A 22,707-nucleotide genomic window follows, 5' to 3' on the forward strand; every position below is an offset into this window, starting at 1 on the left:
GTCCATCAACTGCCCTGTGAGAGCCACCATTGATTTGCTCATTCATTCATTCAGCAGGAATGGGTATTGTGGCATGGAGCTCTATACCTTGAACCCATTTCTCTGCCTTATAGAGTCCCATTTTTCATCTGGAGCTGTAGCTCTGTGACAGAGCATTCGCCTAGCATGTGCAAGGCTCTGGGTTCAAGTCCCAGCACCACAAGAAGAAATAATAAAATGGGACTAGTAGTTGGGTGCTGGTGGCTCCCACCTGTAATCCTAACTAATTGGGAGACTGAGATCAGGAGGATCTCAGTTTGAGGCCAGCCCAGGGAAATAGTTCAGGAGACCAGACCCCATCTCCAAAATAACCAAAGCAAAATGGACTGGAGGTGTGGTTCAAGTGGTAGAGTGGCTGCTTTGCAAGCACAAAGCCCTTAGTTAAAACCCCAGCCTCTCCCTCCCCCCAAAAAAACTACTTCTATGCACATAAACACAAAAAGTAAGGCTAGTGACAGTACCTCTCCTATAGGGTTGTCTAAAGACTTGAAGAAAAACAGCCTCTTTTTTTCTTCTACTCTCCCAGTCACTTGGAATACCAAGTGACTGAATTCCAGTCACAACTTGGAATACCAGATATGTGAGAGAGTTTTCCCTACACCCCAAGCACCTCTCCAGCAGACACCAAACTGGGCATCCTGTAATTCAACTCTGACACTATCTTCCTAGGGATAGACTGTCCCAGGTCAGTCCTATAGGTTGGTCCCATAAGACTGCCCATTACTTCAGGTGTCAATCACAGGCCCCAGGTTGTTGTACCTGTGCTTCTGACTGGGCTATAATCAGTTTCCCAACTTTCTCCGAGGTTCCATAAATTTGCTAGAGTGGCTTATAGAAGTCAGGGAAACACATGTTTTATCAGTTTATTATAAAGAATGCAAAGGATAGCTGGATGCTGGTGGCTCACGCCTGTAATCCTAGCTACTCAGGAGGCAGAGATCAGGAGGATCATGGTTTGAAGCCAGCCTGGGCAAATAGTTTGTGAGACCCTGTCTGGAAAAAAAAATCACAAAAAAACGGCTGGTTGAGTGGCTCAAGGTGTAGGTCCTAAGTTCAAACTCCAGTACTGCAAAAAAAAAAAAAAAAATCTAGAGAAAAGTTACTGATAAGTAAGTTGTTTTTCCTTAAGTTTTTTTTACTAGGATATATTCATTATACAGGGGGTTGAGATTCATAGTGACCATTCTGATTAGACTTACACATTACCGATTAGTAAGTTTTATGACATGTCTGTTAAGTTCCTTTTCCTAGAGACCTTAAACCTCATAGTTTAAAATATAGTATGGGCATGCTCAAAGTCAAATATCTCATGTTCTTGCTTATTACTGGAACCTAGACCTAAACTGATTGTGGTGGTGATAAAAAGACGTGATTATGTATGGGAGACTGTTTGGAGGATCAGCGTGGGGAGGCTGGGGAGGAAAAAGGAAAGGATACTGAGGAGTGAAGAGGATGGACGTGCACTGCATATGTCCATACGAAGACAGCACAATGACATTCCCAAATGCTGTTTGAAAGGGGGATGAGAGAGAAGGGGAATAGAAATACAATCAAGGGGCTGAACTTGTTCAAGGTACACTGTATGCATATCACAGTGAAATCCCCTTGTAGTATTAATGTATGCTAATTCTAAAATAAAATAAATATATAAGATACAGAATGGGGGTGGGCTAGGGTGTGGCTCAAGTGGTAGAGAGCTTGTATAGCAAGTTTAGGACCCTGAGTTCAAACCCCACTACTGTCAAAAAAAAAAAATAGATAAAGGACAGGGGAAGATAGAAAGCAACTTCCATGAGAGAGCAGTTTTAACCATTAAGGGCTTCAGTCAGAGGCGTCATCAATAGCAAAGCCAGAGGCAGACTAATAATATATTGCTTAGTTTTGTGACCTCCAAATTAGTGATTTTTTGGTAGAGTGTGTGCCTAGTAAGCATGAAGTCCTGAGTTCAAACCCTAGTACCACCAAAAGAAAAAAAAATAAGTGACTTTCTTTTTTTGAGGTACTGGGGATTGAACCCAAGACCTCATGCATGCTGGGTAAATGCTCTGACACTGAACTATACTGCCAGCCCTTTTTAAAAAATTTTATTCTGAGACAGGGTCTCACTAAGTTGTGTAGACTAGCTTCAAACTCAAGACCCTCCTGCCTCAACCTCCTGAATAAGGTCACCATACCTAGCTAAATCAGTGATTTTTGTCTTAATTTGTCAGTACTGGGACTTGAACTCAGGGCCTCATCCTTCCTAGCTGTGGGAATCACAGCTGTGTGTAACCGCTCTCTCCAGTTCCCTCGAGTTTTGACAGCTGTGCTTTTGGGTCCCCCAGCTGACTGCTCTCCTCTTAAGCTGCTAAGAAGGTTGGGATGTCAGAGTCTTTCTCCATAGGACATGGCAAGATTACCCCACAGCTGAGGCCCAGCCTTCGCCATGCGGTAACTCCCTGATTTTTGTGAGTACAGCTTGTAAATAGCTTGGACTGGAAGAGAGGTTGGGTTCCTGACACCTAGGACAGAGAGGATCAGAGAAGCAGAGATCACTGCTGGTCTTACAGGTCCCACATCACCCTATCACACCCTCCAACAAGCCTGGTAGGCCGACATTGCTATCCCCATTCTACAGAGGAAGAAACCAAAGCTCACAGAAGGTATGTGTGTGAAATTTTGCCATCATCATCGTTACTCAGGCCTCTAACCACAAGGACTTTCTGGCCCTGGACTCAGTGATCTGAATCCGGCAACAAGCAGAAAACCCAAAGTCCTCACCACAACCTACAAAGCCCTGCCCACCATCTTTCCTCTGGGACCTCCTCATTGCCCCCTGGCCAGCTCCCTCTGCTCCTGCCACACTAGCCTCTTTGTTATTTACTCCTGAACAGGACAAACACAAGCCCAGGTTCCAGCCCTAGGGCTAGTTGACTGGCTGTGTCATCTGCCTATAACACTCTTCTCTCCTGGGCCTTCAATATCTCTTAAATTCTGGGGCTAAGGATATACTCAGTATGGAATGTGCACCTAGCATGCTGCCTTCCAGCCTCAGCTGCTCTCTCACTTAATATGTCATCTTTATTGTCTTTCTTTTTTCTTATTTACTTGGGGTTTGTACTCAGGGCCTACACCTTGAACCACTCCACCGGCCGTTTTATGGTTGGTTTATTTGAGATAGGGGCTTGCGAATTATTTGCCGGGGCTGGCTTTGACCTCCTGATCTCTGCCTCCCAAGTAGCTAGGATTAGAGGCGTGAGCCACTGGCGCCTGGCTTTATTTTTTTTTAAGGCAGTCTTTTACCAAGTGGCTCAGGCTGGCCCCTAACTTGTGATCCTCCTGCCTCAGCCTCTCCAGTAGCTGAGATCACAGTCACGCACCAGCACGCCCAGCTCTTTATTGCCTTTTGCCGTGCTGTATGGTTTGATCTTACACTCATTTCTCTTCCCTTCTCCAGAACAGAAGCTCTGCAAAGGCAACGGGTATGGGGGGGGGAGGGGGAGTGAATCTTGTTCTCCTATGCATCCTCCACCCCTGAGAACAGTGCATGGCACTCAGCAGGTGCTCAATAAATATAGGTCTGGGAAGGGAGAAGGATGGGAGGAATGCTGGGGCCCGGATTGGGACTGAAGTGGGGGTTCTGCTGAAGGTGCCCGACCCGTGGAGGTGAGCTAGGGCTCCAGCGAGGGCCCGAAGGGGCGGAGCCGTATGGGCGCCAGGAACTACACTTCCCGTGAGGCTCTGCGCGCAGGGTCGCGGGTGTTGCCGGGAAGGGCATACGTGCCCGAAACCAGGTTCTGTGCGGCCAGGATGGCTAGTCAGCGAGGTGAGTCGTTGACCCGGTGTCCTTGAGCCTAAAGATGGTCGTGTCCTGGAGACTAATCCCGACGTGACCTACTGGGTCGAGTCCACCCCTTGGGCTTCGTGGAAAGTTGAATGGGCGCCGGACAGGGGAGAGGACCTGCGATGGGGATTGCAGCCCTGAAGGGGGGGGAGGGACAGGGGCCCCTCCCTCCCCGGCAGCGATCAGGTCGCTTTTAGATCCCCTGCAGTGGGGCGGGTATCTCCTGCTCCCTCCGCCCTCGCACCGCCCCCCCCTCCCGCCCCGGGCAGATAAGAGCTTCATCTGCCCAGCCTAAAGATGGCAACAACGAGGCTTGCAGAAGAGAGGGGTCCCACCCGAGAATCTACAGACCCTTGTTTGACTCGCTCGTGCCTGCCCCCCGACCCCCCAACACTAGGGCCGGGTCTGAGGAGTTGAGTGGAAGCTGACCCTCTGCTTGTGTCCCCAGTGTTTCCACTTTCCTGTGTGGTGCAGCAGTATGCCTGGGGGAAGATGGGCTCCAACAGCGAAGTGGCGTGCCTGCTGGCCAGTAGTGACCCACTGGCCCAGATCTCAGAGGACAAGCCCTATGCAGAGGTGAGACGCGGGCTTACCCGCAGGTAGCCGCAGGTGAGATGAAAGGATCTGAAGCAAGCCATGTGGCTCTTCTGGGAAGAGCGTGAGCAGGAGAAGGCTCTTCAGATGGGTGCAGGTCAACCGACCAGGCGGTGGCACTAAAAGAAGAGAGGTTTTCTCTCTTCTTTTCCAGTACCCTCCTTTCCCCCAGCAACTCTGAGCACTACTGAATTTTAATTCAGCCCTCTTTGACAATAAATTTGTTACCTTGATTAGTTTTGCATTTTTATTAACCTACAATAATTATTCATTCTGCCTATTTAGGAGAGAAAAAGGCAATGCATAAGAAAGCTTTATCCTCTCTTTTGAGATGGAATAAATAAATGTCAACTCCTCACAGAGCAATTTGGGAGTCATGGCTTTTCAGTGACCTTGACAGTGCAGGTGTCATTCTTATTGGACAGACAGGAAAACTGACACATAAGAAGGGACATAACTAACCCAAGGCTCTAACCACAGCTGATGAGAGTCAGGGCCTGGGTCTCCTGATTCCTGATGATCTGGGTTCTGCTGCCTTTGTGTGATGGTATATTTGTATCCAGGCCTAGGAGCCTGTCCCAGGACCTAGCTGCCCTGAGGGAACCATAGCATAGCTTGGGGCAGGCCCAATTGGTGGTGCCAGATTTTTCCTTTTCCTCTTTCAAGTTTTCCTGTCTTTCTAGCTGTGGATGGGGACTCATCCCCGGGGTGATGCTAAGATCCTTGATAATCACATCTCACAGAAGACCCTAGGCCAGTGGATTGCTGAAAACCAGGACTGCTTGGGCTCAAAGGTCAAAAACACTTTCAATGGCAAGCTTCCCTTCCTCTTCAAAGTGCTCTCAGTGGAAACAGCCCTGTCCATCCAGGCACATCCTAACAAGGTACTGGATCAGAGGGATGCAGAAGTCAAGGTAGAGAAAGCCTTACTCCAGGGCCCTCTCATGAGTTTTACTGCTGCTTTTACCTCGCTGTGCCAAGCTCCAGCCCAGAGTTAAATCCAGGTCTAACAATTCCTGATTTAGCTGTGCAAGGCCAAATGCTGGTGATACATGCAAAAGCTATGTCTAAGTGGACAGCTGACCAGCCTGTGTCATGGGACTTCTCCAAGTTCATTCTGGGAATTTGTTCCTGACTTCTCCTCACCCAGCCAGCCTATTCGTATCTGCCATTTTCCCACCTGGCTCACTGGGAGAGTTCAACTCCATGGCAGGGCAGGCACCCTAGCTGTCACGTCAGCTCCATTTCCATGGAGTCTTCTCTATGAGTCCCCAAGTCCAGCCTATGCCCTTAGCTCTCCAAACTCCTCATTTTTAAATAGGCAAACTAAGACCCAGAGAAGGGAGGGGTATACTGAAGTCACACAGCTTGTTAGTGTCAGAGCTGGGCCTGTTGTTTGGGTTTCTTGATTCACAGGCCAGGCCTCTTAAAGTCTGCCCCAGCTCTCCTCCAGATTTGGCTTGTTTCCCTGCCCTGGGTTGGTTGAACCCCAAATTTCGGCATCATGCCTTGACTGGGTTCATTGACAGAGGTAAGAAGCAAGCCACTGCCATCTGACAACTGGGGAGGGTGGAGAGAAGGGGTTGGTGGGACTGGGTTCCTGCTGGGTGATGGCTCACTCTGACCATCCTCTTCCCTTGGCCACCACAGGAGCTGGCAGAGAAGCTGCACCTCCAGGCTCCACAGCACTACCCTGATGACAACCACAAGCCAGAGATGGCCATTGCCCTCACCTCCTTCCAGGGCTTGTGTGGCTTCCGGCCAGTTGAGGAGATTGTGACCTTTCTGAAGAGTAAGGTTGAGACAGATGCTGAGGGCATGCATTTGGGATATGTGGGGAACCTAGGCCAGAGCAGAAACAGTGGCAGAGAACAGAGGACATATGTCAGAACTGAAGGGCTGTTTGGCCTCATGAGGCAGTGTTAGAGTCAGTGGGTTCCACCAATGTGACCAGGCTTGGGTGTGGTTGTTGAGGGCTAGTGGGGAATAGCTGGTGTGCATTGCAGGATTTGGTTAGTGTTGCCTGGTCTTTAGTTAAGGGTGGGATGGAGAAGCCTCCTTCAAGGCCTTGAGGGTTCCTTACTGTTCCTGATGTGGACCCTGGGCCTGGCCTTCCTGCAGAGGTGCCTGAGTTCCAGCTCCTGATTGGAGATGAGGCAGCAGCACAGCTGAGGGAGAGCATGAGCAGTGACACCCAGGCTGTGGTTTCTGCTCTGCGGAGCTGCTTCTCCCACCTGATGAGGAGTGAGAAGAAGATGGTGGTAGAACAGCTCAACCTGTTGGTGAAGCGGATCTCCCAGCAAGGTGGGCATGGCAGAAGCCTGGGTGGGGCCAGTGCCCTGGCCTGGGCTTCCAAAAGACTAAGAGGACGGGATTCTCGATCCCTTTGCCCAACTGGAACACAAAAAGTAGTCCAATGTATATGGCCTTTTGGCCACTACCTTTTTTTTTTTTTCCCCCTCCACTACCATTTTTTTCCCAGTGTTTGTGGAGTGAGGCCCTATGTCGAGTGACTGGTTGCTCTTTCTAGATGGTTGGAGGCAGGCTAGCCTGAAAGGCCTGATGCCTTCCACCCAGGCATTCTGAGCTTCTCCCCAACCCTGCAGCTAGAAGCATGGATAGACTAGTATTTGGGGACCAGCAAGCAGGAAGGGAACAGGACCATTTCTCTAGAGAACCGGTGCTTAGCACTCTCAATCATTAGCTCTTCTTTAAATACCTCCTAGGGGTCCAACTTGTGCTCAGAAGCGTTCAGGAAATGACTGACAGGTGTGGTCACATCACCTGTGGGTTGAAGAGTCAATTCAAGCAGTGACACATAAGGCAGACATTCTCAGTCGAGCTTACTTGTCAGTTGACGAGGCCTCTGCTCCTTAGCCTGGCAGTCCTAGCCTTTCTTTCTTCAGGTAGCGCCAGAGCTCTCTTCTGGTGTAATCCCTGCACTTTTCCCCTGCTGGAGTGTTTCCTCTGCTTGCTTGCTCTCATAGCAGAACCAGTTACTCCCTCTGCTCCAAGCTCCCATAGGTTCATACATCCGTTATATATGCTTTTGTTTTTTGTATTTGGTGGTACTGCGGTTTGAACTCGGGTTTGCACTTACTAGGCAGGTGCTCTACTGCTTGAACCATACCTCCAGCCCCAGTTCTGTGTGGACCCCTTAGCACCCACAAGTGTGTCGTCACATGCACACTTATTAAAACTGGGCCAGGGACTTGTGTCTGAATTTGGTAAGTCCTTGTGCTTAACATAGTAGCCATTCAGCAAGTCTCTGAATGCAGACTCAAGCACCCCCCCATCTGGACGAGGTTTCTTCATTGTGGCACTTACACATTCTGCTTTTACTCAGATACCCTCCCCACTTCTCTGCACGCCCAAGGAAACTCAGTTCCCCCTGCCCCGTACCTGCCCCCTTCCAAGAAGCCTGCTTCAGCACTCTAGCCCAGGCTGAGCTCATCAGCCCGTCAGTCTCTGGGATACAGTTTGACCTTTGGCACATTCTGTCTGGCGCTGTCTGGAGTAGGTAATCATCCTAGTTTGTCTGAGACGGAGAAATTTCATAAGACACGGGACTTTCAGTGTTAAAAAAGTTAAGTCCTGGGCTAATGGGGAGTTTGTCACCCTTCATGAAAACTATCTAGATTTTGAGCTCCAAGAGCAGTGGTTCTCAATCAGGGGACATTTGGCAGTTGTCTGGAGACTTTTTTGATTATCTTGAGACAATCAAAAAACCCTGGAGCTCATGCCTGTAATTCTAGCTACTCAGGAGGCAGAGATCAGGAGGATCGAGGTTTGAAGCCAGCCCAGGCAAATAGTTCATGAGACCCTACCTCAAAAAACCCTTCACAAAAAGGGCTGGAGTAGCTCAAGGTGTAGGCCATGAGTTCAAACCACACCACACACACACACACACAAAAGCAACCTGGATTGGGGTGTTAGTAGTACCCTGTGGAGAGGCCAAGGATGCTGTTTCATGTGCAACAGTGCACAGGACAGCCCCTGTGACAAAGAATTATCTGGTCCTAAACCCAGCAGTGCCAAGGTTGAGAAATCTTTCCCTACAAGGACAGTAGCCCTTTTGGAGGCCAGGGTGGTGGACATGCAGACAGTTGAGGTGACGTGAGAGAGGGCATCTGTGTGGGCTATAGGGCCAAAGAAGGCTGCACTCTAGAGGGCGTTCCTGAGCACACCATGTGCATTTGTTTGGGAACCAGCTCCTCCCTAGGACTCCCTGGTCAGGGTGGGACTGTGAACATCACAGAGCATCCCTGAGTGGCCTTGGGGTGCTCTGTGACCCTCAGTGTCTGCCGGAAACAGCATGGAGGACATCTGCGGGGAGCTCTTGCTGCAGCTGCATCAGCAGTACCCAGGTGATATCGGGTGTTTTGCCATCTACTTCCTGAACCTGCTCACCCTGAAGCCGGGAGAGGCCATGTTTCTGGAGGCAAATGTGCCCCATGCCTACCTGAAGGGAGGTGAGCCCCATTTCAGCAGTGAGCCCCACTGCCATCCCCCTTGAGCCTTGTCTCCCCATCTGGACAAAAGGTGATTGGGAAGGTTTTCTCTGAGGACCATCCAGCTCTTTCCTCTGAGGGCTCCTGGGTCAGCAGGGAAATGGCCAGTAGGGGTGATGAACGCCTAAGTGGACACTGCTTATAATGTTCTGCCAGCCTGTGAAGTCATGATCTCAGTGTTAACCCCTATCAGTGAGTGTAGGAACCACAGTTTGAAACAGGACAGGGCTACTTCCTGTTCTCTCCCTCCTACTCCAGCCTTTGCATGCCTGTTCTGAGTATCCAGAGATTGTTAAATATGCATGTTGCTACAGAAGGGTGTCACATTTTGACTGTTAGCAGCTTATTCCCTCATGCACAGGGTTCTCTTAAAGAAGTTGGGAGGTACTGGGCTTCCTAAGGGGTGACAGATCACCTGCTTTTGGTGTTTGATATCATACCCCTGTTCTTCCAGAGAATGCTATTCACACATTTTTACCTCGCTCTGCAGAGGGTTCATGTAGACCACGTTAGGAAGCCCAGCCCTAACTGGGAGCCAAACTCCTTGGTAAACTTCATCAACTTGGTACATGACAACTCTTTGTCCCCAGACTGTGTGGAGTGCATGGCGTGTTCGGACAACACAGTGCGTGCTGGCCTGACACCCAAGTTCATCGATGTGCCAACCCTGTGTGAAATGCTCAGCTATACCCCCAGCCCCAGCAAAGACAGGCTCTTCCCCCCAACAAAGAGCCAGGAAGACCCCTACCTCTCCATCTATGACCCTCCTGTACCAGACTTCACTGTTATGAAAATGGAGGTGAGTGGGGGCTGTGGCATGTGTAGCATGATAAACCTGGCAAGAATCGCTATGAGGAATAGCCCCGAGGCTGGGTCTCCTTTCTGCCAGACTCACTTGGTAGGGTGCAATCACAGGACCCATCCATTTCCCTGCACCGGGACCAGATGTGGTAAGGCTGATGAGAGCCTTACCAGTGTGGGAGGAGGTAGCAGGACTGTCACTCACTGTCCTCAAAGTTGTCCTCAGCCTGGGAGCTGATGGGCACAGAGACTGAGCTGCACTGTCCTCTCCCTCCCTCTCCTGCCCAGGTCCCTGGTTCTGTCACTGAATACAAGGTCATGGCACTGGACTCTGCCAGCATCCTCCTGATGGTGCAAGGGACAGTGACAGCCAGTACACCCACCACCCAGGCGACCATTGCTCTGCAGCGTGGTGGGGTGCTCTTCATTGGGGCCAATGAGCGTGTGTCACTAAAGCTTACTGTGCCCAAAGACCTGCTGATATTCCGGGCCTGCTGTCTGCTGTAGAGACCTCCACCTCCCTAGCTCTTTTTTGGTCACCCTAATCCCAGCCAGCCCCACCTCTCAGGCCCCACCCAATCCTCCTCCCTGCTGTGCATTCTTTGGGTGCACTCTCGAAGAGCTGGTGTAGTGACCTTGAAGGTAGTGACTCCTGAGCATGCCCAGGCTGAACCATCTTTGGGGATGAGGGGCCCATGTGAGGACTAAGGCCTGCCACTCTACTTATAGTCTCTCAACAATCCAGGACCTTGCACATCTGAGCCAGGCTCGAATCCTCTCAGGATTGTAGTCTCTCAACAATCCAGGACCTTGCACATCTGAGCCAGGCTCGCATCCTCTTAGGATTGTGCTCCAGCTATGGCATTAGACTTTCTGGTGAAACCTGTGACCCAACTCAGCATCCTTGAGAGCAAGAGGTAACATCCAAGAACAGGGTTTTCGCCATGGGACTCCCTGCCTCTTTGGCTGCAGGGAAAAGGGAAGGGGGAGGCCTGTGGACTAACGTTGCTATATCCTCTTGCTCTGTCAAAGCAATTAAAGATCACTTGTGTTGAGGCTGTGAGGTAAACAGTACTCAGCCTTTGGTATTTCTGTCCCTGAAGTAGGATGAAAGCTCTCCCTAGAGGTTGTCCTTTTTGCTTTATTCAGCTTCCTGGGGGTGGGCAGGCTAGATTCCAGAATCCTTTTATAGGAAGGAGTGGGAGAGGAAGCCAGTTTCAGCCTCTGATGCACAGATTGCAGCTTCTCTTTTTTTTTGTTGGGGTGCGGAGGTGATACTGGGGTTTGAATTTGAGGCCTGAAGCTTGCCAAGCAAGGCTCTATCACTTGAGCCACACCTTTTTGCTTTAGGTTATTCTTCAGATAGGGTCTCACTTTTTGGCTTTTTGCCTATGCTGGTCTCAAAACTAAGATCATCCTTTGTAGGCATGTGCTACCACACCCACCTCCTTTGTTGGGTGGCCTTGAACCTTGATCCTTCTTATCTCTGCATACCAATTAACTGGAATTACAGGTTGTGAGCCAGTACACACTCACATCTTTCTTCTAAAGATAGGGTCTGGTGATATAGCCCTGACTGGCCTAGAACTTGAGATCCTCTTCCCTCAGCCTCCACAGAAATGGGATTACAAGTGTGCATCACCACACACAACTTTTTGTGTGTGTGTGTGATACTGGGGTTTGAACTCAAGAGCTTCACACTTGCTATGCAGGCGCCCTACCACTTGAGCCACTCTACTAGCCCTTTTTTATGTTGCATGTTTTTGAGGTAGGGTCTCACAAACTGCCGGCTCAGGCTGGCTGTGAACCTCGATCCTCCTGATCTCAGCTTCCTAAGTAGCTAGGATCATAAGTGTGAGCACTGGCATCCGGCTTCCTATTTTTCAATTGGCACTACAGTAGGAGTCAACAAACAAAGGCTGGCAGGCCTTGCCCATTCATTTAAATACTATTTGGCTTTTGGGCTGCCATGGTCAAGTTGAGTGGCTGCACCAGACTGCATGGCCTGCAAAGCTGAAGCTTGCTTTGTGGTGCTGGGATCAAACCCAGGGCCTTTCACATGCTAGGCATGTGCTTTGGCTACGCTCAGCCCAAGCTGAAATCTCTGGCTGTATTGCTCTTCACAGAAAATTGCCATGTCCTTCTCTAACTATATTTCAGTCATTGTAGATTATAGGGCTAGGGACAGAATAATCCAGTTTTTATTGTGAGAAGCCCAGCTACCTTTGCTAAACTGGCAGGAAGTACTGAGGAGGGGTGGGATACACCTATGCAAAAGGCTGTTGTCTGTCTGTGTGGCTCCTGAGGTTTCTGACCTGCACTCTTAAATCCTGTCACTTCACACTAAGCAGAGACCACTGGCTTCTCCTTCCTGTGGGCTAAGGGTTTAGTCATAGAAAACAATGTTTCTGAAGCTGGACATAGGGAGGCTGAGGCAGGAGGATCTCAAGTTCCAGGCCAGCCTGAACTACATAGTGCAATGCAATTCTGTCTCCAAAGAAATCAAGCCAACCACCAAATGTGTTTCTGGGCTTCTGCTCCCACTAGATGCCCCTGCACAATGGAGTTGTAAGAGAACACCTTCAAAAATGTTTAAGAGCTGGGCATGGTGGTACCTGTAATCCCAGCACCCAGGAGGCTGAGGCAGAAGGATTGTTGAGTTTGAGGTCAGCTTGGGATACATAGCAAGACACTATAGTTAAAAAAAACAAAAAACTTTCTTTTTTGTGGTACTGGGGATTGAACTCAGGGCCTCATGCATGCTAGGCAAACACTAAACCACTGAGCCATATCCCCAGCCCACTTTTTTTTTATTCTTTTGGTGGTACTCAGCTTTGAACTCAGACCTTCAAGCTTACTAGGCAGGCACTCACCACTGAGCCATTCCACCAGTCCTCTTTTGTGTTGGTTATTTTTGAGAAAGGGTCTCTTGAACTGTTTGCCTTGGCTGACTTTGAACCTTGATCCCCCTGATCGCTAACCCCCTAGTACTAGGATTACAGGCATGGGTCATCAGCACCTGGCTAGTTTGGGGGATTTTCTTTGCCTCTAAAATTTCTTCAGCTTCTCCAGGAACATGAAAAAAAATTATGAGGGCTGGAAGTGTGGCTCAAATGGACACTGAGTTCAAACCCCAATACTATCAACCCCCGCCAAAAAAAAAAAAAGAAAAGAAAGGATCTGGGGTTGCCTATTCTAAAGAGAGATGATCTGCAAAGGGCTCATTCAACTCATGGTCTCCAGTGAAACAGGCCCAAAAAATGATGCTCAAGGGAAAACCCTTTCTTCAAGGGGTTTCCAGAAAGCATTGCCCCAGTTAAGCTATTAGGGTATTTCTTCACTTCAGGATATCTAGGCCTTTTTTTTTTTTTTTTAAATGTGCCCAAGCTGGCTTCAAACCACGATCCTCCTGATCTCTGCCTCTTGATTAACTAGGATTATAGGTGTGAGCCACCAGCGCACAGCCATCAGACCTTTCTTAAAAATCCTATTGCAGGCCAGGTGCTGGTGGCCTATAATCCTAGCTACTCAGGAGGCAGAGATCAGGAGGATTGCAGTTCAAAGCCACCTTGGGCAAACAGTTCCACAAGACCCTATCTCAAAAGAACCCTTCACAAAAAAGGACTGGTAGAGTGGCTCAAGGTGTAGGTCCTGAATTCAAACCCTACTACAGCAAAAAAAAAAAAAAAAATCCTACTGCAACAGACACAGCTCAACCAGCATGACAGCATTTATTTTTATAAAGGTAGAATGTAGAAGTGCAAGCCAAGAGGTCTGAGCACTCAGTACTGTATACATCAGATGAAGCCACTCCTACCTGTGTGGGAAGCCCAGATGCATCTCCCCAGGGGACTGTCACCTGCAAAACACCCTGAACTTGGAATTAAGGCAGTTTGGCTCTGGACACCTTGGTGCCTTTATTGGTGGTATTTTGGTCTGTGGCCCCCTGATTCCAACAATTAACCACTTCTACCCTGCCTCACTGCACACTATTCCCTGATCTAGGTCCCTGCAACTTTTCCCACAAGGCAGTGCTCTACAGTGTCAAGCTGATGTGCCTCTGGTCAGTCCTATCTCCCTCCTGGAGCTACAACTTCTAGATACTGTCTAGTTCAGAAGGGAGAAAAATACAAAGAAAGTTGCCCATCAAGCACTACTAGAATGGTTCTCTAACAAATCAGGCCTTTTTAATATGACTTCTTAGTCTTCTAGTCACTTCTTGTGGTACAGCCAGAGTCTGGCCTCTGGTGGTCACAGGAGGCTTTTCCCCCATGTAGGGACCACATCCTAATCCTGACCATGGTCCACTCTCATTCAACCCATTCAAGCCACACCATGATCCTGGGTGAGGCCAAAAAAAAGACGGCAGAGGGCTTTGAAAAAGTAAATTAGAGAAAGAGACTTAGCAGCAAAAGAAATGACCCAATGGGGATCACGAGGGAATTATGCCTGTCTCTGTCATGTTTGGCCTGGGGTGGAGAAAAGCTGTGCTCACTTCAAGTTCGCTAATATTAAAGCCTGGGCCTTCAAAAAAAAAAAAAAATTTTTTTTTTTTTTTTGCAGAGCTGGGGATTGAACCCAGAACCTCACACATGCTAGATGAGCACTCTAGCAGAGCTACACCTGGAAGCCTGTGGTGGGGCAGAGGAAACAGGCTACAGGATGGCCTTTGCTAGAGGCCAGGAGGCCCTCTGCAGTTAGCATTCTGATCTCCTCAGGCAGAGGACTGAAAGTTGTCTTCTTTCTTCTCCGTCCTGTCTGGAAGCTTCTGTCTAGGCCAAGGCCACACAGCTGTACTAGGGCACCTACTCTCTCCCACTGCTACTTCTCAAGTTGAAAAAGCTAAATAGGAAGGCACTGACTGTCTTTGCAGCTCCCTCTGTTGGTAACCACAAAAACTGCAAGCTTCTGGGGCTAACCCCAGTATCTTCAACAGAACCTTTAGTTCACTGGGGGTGACTGGGGTACAGCTCAAGTGGTAGAGCACCTGTGTTGCAAAGACTGGGGTGGAGAAACAAGCCAAGACCAGGGAAATACAAATAAATAAATATGTACATGATAGAGCAGTTTTTTTCTAACTAGGGAAGGGCTGCCAGAATCACTAAACCCACCCAGATGGTGGGCCAGTTTAAGCATGCCCCAGGTCAAGATTCTATTGCATCATTAAGCAACCTGCTATATTCCCTGACATAACTAGGTAGATGTAATCAGTAGAGGGACAAAGGGACCCACTCTGTGCTCTCTTACAGGTCAAACCTGTTAATTCATCTTACAGTTGGGAAGAGGAGAGCATATGGAAATTTTTTTTTTTTTTGCAGCACTGGGGTTTTGAACTCAGGGTCTTGGGCTTGGCAGGCAGGCACTTTACTTGAGCCACACCCCCAGCCCATATGGAATTTCTTGAACTGGTCCTAGTTATACTGTTTTTCAGATTCCCATCTGCAAGCCATAATAAAGTGCTATCTTCTGCCTCCTGATGCAACACTGCCCAGGCCACAAAAACTTTCTTTTTCCCCTTCCAAGAACACCATGGTAAATACCCTTCAAGATGTCTACAAGTGGTTTTCTTAGTCACCTCTGTCAGCCATCCTAAGAAGTGTGAGTCCTCTGCTCGTGCCCTTACTCAGTCCACTTCTCCAAACTCCAACATGAGAGAACTGCAGAATTCCACCTATCATTCTATGGCCCAGGTGGGGGCCTCTGGCCTGAGAAGCATCAGGTGAGGGCTGCCTGTAGGTCACTGACCTGCTCAGAAGGTCAGTGCCTCCAGTGATTCTGGGTTGACAGCAATTCCCACTGCACTCGGAGCTATAAAGGGCCAACAGGGCTCTGTAGGCCTTATGGTGAATAGGGCCCATCTTGGAGAGGGTTATGTCTACTGTAGGGTACAGGAAGAGTTCCCAAGGCAGCACCAGCAGCAGGAGCACGTGGAGGAGGCCATAGGCTTAGGGGGAATGAGGTCCAAGTCCTCGTCATCTGGAATCTCATCCAGGTGATATCCATCCTGTAGCAGCTGCCGGCTCACATCCTGGTTTACCTGCTAAAAGAGAGAAGAGGGAATTAAGCCAGGATGCAAAGCAGAAGTAACTGCTGCCCAAAAGGCAGGCCTGTTTCCACACCAGAGCTTCCTATCCATGCTCTACCCCAGGCAAGCCCCACACCCCTGGACTACAGAAGCACCACTTCCCTTGTGCCTCGCCCAGCAGTGAGAGTGAGAGTACTGTCCAGACGTCACATCACTGATCCCAGGGGAGCTGCTCTCACTAAAGAATCCTGAGACATCACATATAAATGTCAAATTCTACATTATGTTTGAAAGTCACTGCCCTGACCCTTCCCACTGGAAACCCAGATGCCTCTGTCAAGGATGGAAACATGGGCCAATAACAACAGAAGGATGGACTAGAGTGGTAGAGGAATATGAGTTTCAGTGGAAGGAGGGACAGGGTAGTTTGTCTGCACTGTCTGTTAGGCCTGTTATCCTTCCCTGCCAGCAGAGCTGGGTCCCTGCAAAGTGGAATGGTCAGGCTGGTTTCACCAGTTCCACTGAGCAGACAAAATTAATGAGGCTGCGAAAAGTGTAAGACTTCCTCTGGTTTTTGGCTAAGTTTCCTTTCCTTACTTTTAACAGTTTTAGTCTCCCAGACATTCAAGAAGGATGCAACATGCAAACTGCCTCTCATCTTTTGCAGAAACTCAAAGATTAAGAAAGGATATCAAAGAGAATAAGGAACAGGTCCTAGTAGCATACAGTTATAGTCCCAGGACTTCGCCTCCATCAAAGGGAGCAAGCTGCATGTGCCCAAACTGTATTTTCTGAGATGGGGGTTCCACTGTCTGCCCAGGCTGGCCTTACACTCCTGCACTCAAGTGATCCTCCTGCCTCAGCTTCCTGAGTAGCTGGGACTACAGGTTCATGCTACTATGCCTGCCTGAGAACTTCATGTCTTTGTGTCTCTGTCTGGGATAATCACTCTGAAAATATGTCCACAAGGCCAGCCCGGGAGTATCTCAGTCTGAGTCTGAATTCCCAGAGATGGAATGACTAAAGGAACTGAAGTAGTTTGGCCTGGAAGAAAGCAAGTTTGGTGGAAGATGGGTGGGAGAGGGTTGAACTCTGACCTCAGATAAAGAACAGGCAAACGGACAGTAGAATTACTGTGTGACACTGGAAGGCAGTCCTAGGACCAGTGGGTGCAGGCTGCAAGAAACATTTCAAATGACCAAGAAAGACTTCTCTAAAAGGTATCTAAAGAAGGAGTTGTGTGTTGGGGGAGTACAGCAAGCAATGCTTCAATGCTTCTTGGAGTACCCAATTACAAGAGGCATCCATGCAAGCAGAGGCTAGTAAACATAAAGAGGATTCCTCTTCTAAGCTGTGGTCAGACTACTGAGGTCATTTCCAGCCCTGAAGATACAGTCTTCTGGGTTTTCAACAGCCCTCCTAAACACCTATATCTCTGCCAAGGGAAGAGGGCAGAATGGAAGACTGGAGAACAGACCAGAAGTCTGGTACAATGCTGTGCACATAGCAGGCACCAAACAAGCATTTGGCAGTGGCGGTGATGCTGCCTGCAGCCTGGCCCCGCGCAGAAAGGCGCTCTGGACTTGCCTCTGCAGAGGAATACCCGGAGGAGTATCTGGATTCCAGCTCCCCATCACTAGGAGAAGAGGAAGACAGTCAGTTCAGGGGAGGACTATGGAGTACAGCTGCAGATGGCACCGGGGAGAGCATGCAAGGGCATCTGAAGGACTTGTGAAGCGAAGACCACACGCCATAGAAAAGCCCAGAATCTGCGGTGAGTGCAAATGGCTCCCTCAGTTGGCTCCAGCACAAACAGGGACACTCTTGCTAACTGCAGACACAGTAGGTCAGGATGATTCCCTAGGTTACCTATGAGTCCTCTAAGCAAGCCATCCTGGGAAGGGGCAGTGCTCAGAGAACAGCCCTGGAGTGTGCAAAGGGCCTCGGAGGAGACAGGAAACAGGCAAAGGCACCAAGCGATATGCAGTGCTTTCCAAGTCACTCCCCGAGAGGTATTTGCAAGGGGAGCACTTACCTGTCCGAGTCAAGGGACACCAGGTTTTCATCCGGGCTTTGGCTAAGAGCAGTATAGCCCTTGTTAAACTTCACTGACCTGACGAGAGACCAAGCATGGATGAAAGCACAGGCAGTTAATGGGGAAAGCCAGAATCCTCGCTCTTGTGGAAGAACTGACTGCAGTGACTGCTCCAGACTTGCCTTCTTCCTGGTCACACAGCCACCACTCCCTGCGGCTCTTTGAATCTGGCTACAGCTCCTGGGAGTATATATGCTGCCCCACTCCACTTCCCCCAAAGCTCCTGGAAAAAGTCACGCCTCCCCTTTCCATGAACCAGGTAAAGCACCCCCGCCCAACCCTTATTTAACCAGAGGAATAAAAAACTGCAAGTCCTTGGGCAAATCCCTTCACCCTGGGAGTTTCAGCCCTCAGCTGTAAAAGCAGGCACTGCGGCAGGCCCTACCCAGCTGAGTTTAGCAATCTGCAAAAAGGCAAAACAAAAAAAACAGCACCGGCCGTCCCCACAAGGTTCTCCGTCCTCACTCTGGGGACACCAGCCACCAAGTTCCTCCCTGACTTAGATGCTCAGTGAATGATCCTATGAGGGACACAAGGCCTTTATTCCAAAGCCCTTTTCTTGATACTATTCGAGCCCTGAAGAGGCTCTCCCATCTTTAAGGCCGTGTTTAAAGATGGTTTAAGCTCGGTCTTAAGCGTGAGCACCCGGTCTCCCGGGCGGAGGGCACTGCAGGCACAGAGGCGGTGGCGCGCGGAGACCTTTTCCCTGAAGGGTCGGGGCGGGGCGGCGCGGCCCCCAGCATGCCTTTTCTCCGCAGCACGGCCTTGGCCAGGTCCCGGTGCTTCTCTGCAAATCAAAGGGCCGGGTCAGCCGGGTCTTCCCCACCCCGCCCAGTCGCCCAACGGATTTTCGGGGGCCGCAGAAGGCTGTTCTTGCACCCCTTCCTCGTGGGGACGAGGCCGCCGGAGACCCTCCCGCATCCGGCCACACTCACGCAGCTTAGCCTGAATGGAAGGCGCGCGCGTCACCATGTACGGCCCCCGCTTCTCCACGGTCGCGGGGATGCGCTCCCCCGGCCGGAGGGCTCCGCTTCCGCTCCGCCCGGAGGGCGGCCGTGCAGCTCCGGCCGCGCGGTCCGGGACCCCGGGTCCCGGGGTGGAGGCCCGCACCGCACGCCCGCCAAGCTCAGCGGCCGCCATGGCTAGGCTCCGCCCCTCCGGCGGCTTAGCCACGCCCCACGACCAAGGAGCGGTCGGCTGGCCGGGGCGGGTTCTCCTTTAGCAAGATGGCGGTGCGCGGGCGGAGCGCCCTCCTGGAGTTTTCCGGCTCGCCTGCACGGGGGTCAGCACAAATGTTCCGGCCTGCCCGGGGCTGGGCAGTTTCCGCCCTGCTTTCCCGCACACTGTGAGACTGGAGGTCCGTTGGAGCCTGGTGGTGTGCAGGCTGTCAGTTCTGTCCATAGTCGAAATACAGTGACACTTACGGGGTGCGCCTCGCGGATCATCTCGCCGTAGCCATTGCTCCCGAGCGCGGACTCAGGAGCTTGGGTTGAACTGAAGAGGATCTGCGGAGGCGCCCCGAAGAGCGGCAGTGCCTGGGCTGCGCGGGCCGACGCCACCCGGGCGATCTTTCTAACACCACGTGGTGCCCGAGCCCTCGGAAGAGGCTGACCCTCTCCAGGCCTCAGTTTCCACACCTCGGGGCAGGGCGCTTTCCTGGCATGGGCAAGGCCCTGAGTTCGATGTCCAGCACTGCAAAAGATGACACGGAACCAATGCAGACTAGCTGTTCTACAGTGACAGAAAGAAAAAAAGGACACTGGAAAGTAGAGTGAAAGTGCGCCCTTGAGGCTGTGTGGAGCGGTGTCAAGACTCCACTTCTCCGGCCCCAAGGGAAGAGTGTGCTTGTTTGTGGCTGGCTGGAAATAAGCTCCAGATGGTTGTCCGAGCTGCTAGATCTCACGAGGCTCGTTAATATGTTGGCCCCCGCAGGGCAGGCCAACATTGTGCGGCCTCTGAGCCCCGAAGGTCACACACAGAACGTTGGTTGAAACTATGCATTAGGCAGTATAGGAGAAAAGGGAGAACTCAGGGCTGGAGTTTTTGAAAAATCAGAAACACAAAGGAATCCTTAGTGGATCCCACCGCTGCTCCATCTCTTGGACTGTTTCTGGCTTTTGGAAATGTCAATTTCAGCCTGTTGGGTCTGGAGACCTAAGGCAGATGAGTGAGTATCCCATCCCCCACGGAGGGCAATTATTGTTCCTGCATCCTGAGAAGATGGAGGCCTGCATTCCTGCAGCCTGAAGGAGAGATACAGATCTGCCACAGGGCTGATGAGCAAAATGCTCTCAAGATTGTTTCTCTTCCCCCAAGAAAGGTGCAAACCAAACCAGCTCACCTGAGAAAGCCCTTGAAATGCAAGGCCAATGAGAAACCCCCCCAACCCAGAGTTAAAACGTCCATAAAAACCCCAGCCTTCACTCTCGAGCAGCGAGCTACCAGCTTCCGGACTCCACTGCACTTCTCTAGCTGTAGCTTTTCCTTTCTCTCTAATAAATCCTACTTTATACACTGGCTTTGGCTCGTCATTCAGCTGCCTCATGAGCCAGTTCCCTGGCCTGTGAAGACAAGGACCCTCGACACGGACATGTAACATTTTGGCGATGCACAAAGGGACCCAATCTCTTCTGAACCAAGGTCGGTATAGGCTGTGCCAAACTGGGAAAGGCTGCCTAGGAACGTGACCATGAGTGTCCGGCACTCCAGTGGAGTCTGTTTTCCAGGAGAGACCCCCACCACCACAGTCTAGCTACGGTGGAACTCTCAGGCCCACTCACTCTCGCTCTCTCTCTGTCTTGTTAAGGAGGATTTCTCCCTTGGGAAACTGAGGAAAAGGTCCGAGCCCACTACAGCTGTACGGCAGGCAATCTGAGGAAACTCAGAGGCCAGGCGGGGATTTATACCGCACTGCCAATGCTATGTGGGCGGAACTCGACTTCAGTGCACGAGGCTTATTCTTTTTCCTCTCCTTAAACTCTCTCTTCTCTTTCAAGATCTGACCCACTTAAGAGGAGGTCCAAAAACAGCTGATGGAAAGGAAAGTTTGTCTTCAAGCCAAAAAAGGTGTTCTGGCCAGGGCACTCCCCAGTGTCACTCAAAGGCTGGAGATGCAACTTCCTGACCCGCCCTGAGGCTCCAAAGGCGGCTAAGTCTCAGACCTCTCCAGCCATGTCTGTGGCAAACAGACAATCAGCTCTCTTACATTTCCTTCATGGTTTCCGTGGCCCGAGAGTGGAGGTCACCTCTTGCTTCCAGTGCTCCAGTACTGCCTTTGGGCAGGATCGACCTGGATAGCAGGGATGATCAATAGTCCCTCATGTGTTGAGCCTGGAAATGCTCTTTTCCCCAATCCTCAGCCTCTCCTTCCTCTTTCCCAAGCAATTCTAAATAGCTGTGGGCGTCCTTCAGTGAGCTCCCTCCCTGGTCCTGCCTTGTCCTTTATCTCTGTCTTCCCCTCCCTGGGCTTACTGGGATCCTGGCTTCCCATGAAAAACTTGTAGCATGGTATGTTATGACTTAAGTTATTCCAACTAGTTTAGCAGCACTCTCGGGGAAGCAAACCGCTTACAAAAAACCTGTGGCTGCCATGCTCACACCCTAACTCTGCCCCCATAAGGAGAGGAAGGAAAGCAAACAGGCACCAGGATGTCGGCTCCTGGACACAGCAGAAACACTTGCCAAGCTAAGAGAATTCATAGAGAGGACCCAGCATATCCTAGGCTGCCAAGCACACATGGCGATGGCTGCAGCCTGCCACCACTTCCCCAAAATGAATGAGAGGAAAAATAAACATGTGCAGGCATGCGTACATGGGAAGGGGGGAGAGGCGACAGGCCACAGGATGGGATCACTCATCCCGGGCATGGGAAGGAGCAATGGCCCTTTGCTCAAGCCCGGTTCCCAGCCCCACCTTACACCTTGGGCCTGATGGACCCAGTCCTCATAAGCTAATTGTTATCTCAAGGTTATAGTCCCAGAAATAGCAAAATGGATGTTACTGTGGTCTCTAAACTTCTCATTTAAAATTTCCTATACTTTTGGCCTCAGCATAAATTTTCCCTGCAAATATTAACACTAGTCTTCCCTTATGGTATTGTTATTACCCCAGGACGCTCTCTGAACGCCCTTCTCTAACTTTACAGACGATGTATTCCTTTGTTAAAAAGGTAGCCTTATAAAAGAGGCTGCCTGCTGTTAGATAAAAGGCAGGATCCTAGCATTTGTTTTTCTTTCTCTTCTCACTGTGTCAGTCATGTGGTCTAACCCAACCAGTTCACTTTCCCCGGTCCTGACCACGGGTGGAGGGGAAAGTCACGAGAAAGGGACGCCTGGACTTGCTGGTAAGGTCATTCCCAGTCAGGACACTGACCAGAAGGGAACTGACCCACTTTATTGTTGTCATCTTTCTAGAGGGATCTGCCCCCTTCCAGTCTTCTGGCTTGTCTATTAAAACATTGAAAGGAAATGTTGGAAGCTTTGTACTGAGGCCTGGCCTCAGTATACCGTAGGTGACCAAGAGAAGTGGCCTTCACAGGGTTCCTTAGATTGCTGAGACAAGTACCCTCTCCTCTATCCCCCCACGCCTCATTGTCAGCAGAAGCAGCTAGATGAGTCATCGATGAGTCATCATCCCTCTCCCCACAGCAGTTGGGTGCTTGTCTCAGAGGGGGGATTTGTTGGGTCTGGAGACCTAAGGCAGATGAGTGAGTATCCCATCCCCCATGGAGGGTAATTATTATTCCTGCATCCTGAGGAGATGGAGGCCTGCTTTCCTGCATCCTGAAGGAGAGATACAGGGTCTGAATGACAGCCACAG

General features: G+C 50.4%; 2 protein-coding genes across 8 annotated transcripts; one reads left to right on the forward strand and one right to left on the reverse strand.

Annotated features, from left to right (window-relative positions):
• The first annotated feature begins 3,689 nt into the window (after window positions 1–3,689).
• Mpi (mannose phosphate isomerase) lies at window positions 3,690–18,108 on the forward strand. 4 transcript variants are annotated; one of them, XM_020178752.2, is made up of 8 exons: window positions 3,690–3,844; window positions 4,311–4,438; window positions 5,140–5,340; window positions 6,107–6,248; window positions 6,578–6,760; window positions 8,755–8,928; window positions 9,558–9,766; window positions 16,400–18,108. In XM_020178752.2, the coding sequence occupies exons 1-8, from the start codon at window positions 3,727–3,729 to the stop codon at window positions 16,403–16,405; spliced, it is 1,161 nt and encodes a 386-aa protein (XP_020034341.2). In that variant the 5' UTR covers window positions 3,690–3,726; the 3' UTR covers window positions 16,406–18,108. The 4 variants fall into 4 exon arrangements, with proteins under 4 accessions (XP_020034341.2, XP_020034340.2, XP_020034338.2 ...); XM_020178751.2 differs by lacking the exon at window positions 16,400–18,108 and adding an exon at window positions 14,332–14,625; XM_020178749.2 differs by lacking the exon at window positions 16,400–18,108 and adding an exon at window positions 10,057–12,944.
• Window positions 13,481–22,031, reverse strand: Fam219b (family with sequence similarity 219 member B). Of its 4 annotated transcripts, none has more exons than XM_020178755.2 (5): window positions 18,824–20,350; window positions 18,588–18,675; window positions 17,829–17,906; window positions 17,381–17,429; window positions 13,481–15,805 (listed from the first exon to the last, which is right to left on the reverse strand). In XM_020178755.2, the coding sequence occupies exons 1-5, from the start codon at window positions 19,026–19,028 to the stop codon at window positions 15,644–15,646; spliced, it is 582 nt and encodes a 193-aa protein (XP_020034344.1). In that variant the 5' UTR covers window positions 19,029–20,350; the 3' UTR covers window positions 13,481–15,643. The 4 variants fall into 4 exon arrangements, with proteins under 4 accessions (XP_020034344.1, XP_020034343.1, XP_073918029.1 ...); XM_020178754.2 differs by having other exon boundaries at window positions 13,481–15,808; window positions 18,824–20,338; XM_020178753.2 differs by having other exon boundaries at window positions 15,673–15,808; window positions 17,271–17,429; window positions 18,824–22,031.
• Between the last annotated feature and the right edge of the window lie 676 nt (window positions 22,032–22,707).

This window comes from Castor canadensis, chromosome 19, assembly GCF_047511655.1.
Source record: "Castor canadensis chromosome 19, mCasCan1.hap1v2, whole genome shotgun sequence".
NCBI classification, from domain to species: domain Eukaryota; kingdom Metazoa; phylum Chordata; class Mammalia; order Rodentia; family Castoridae; genus Castor; species Castor canadensis.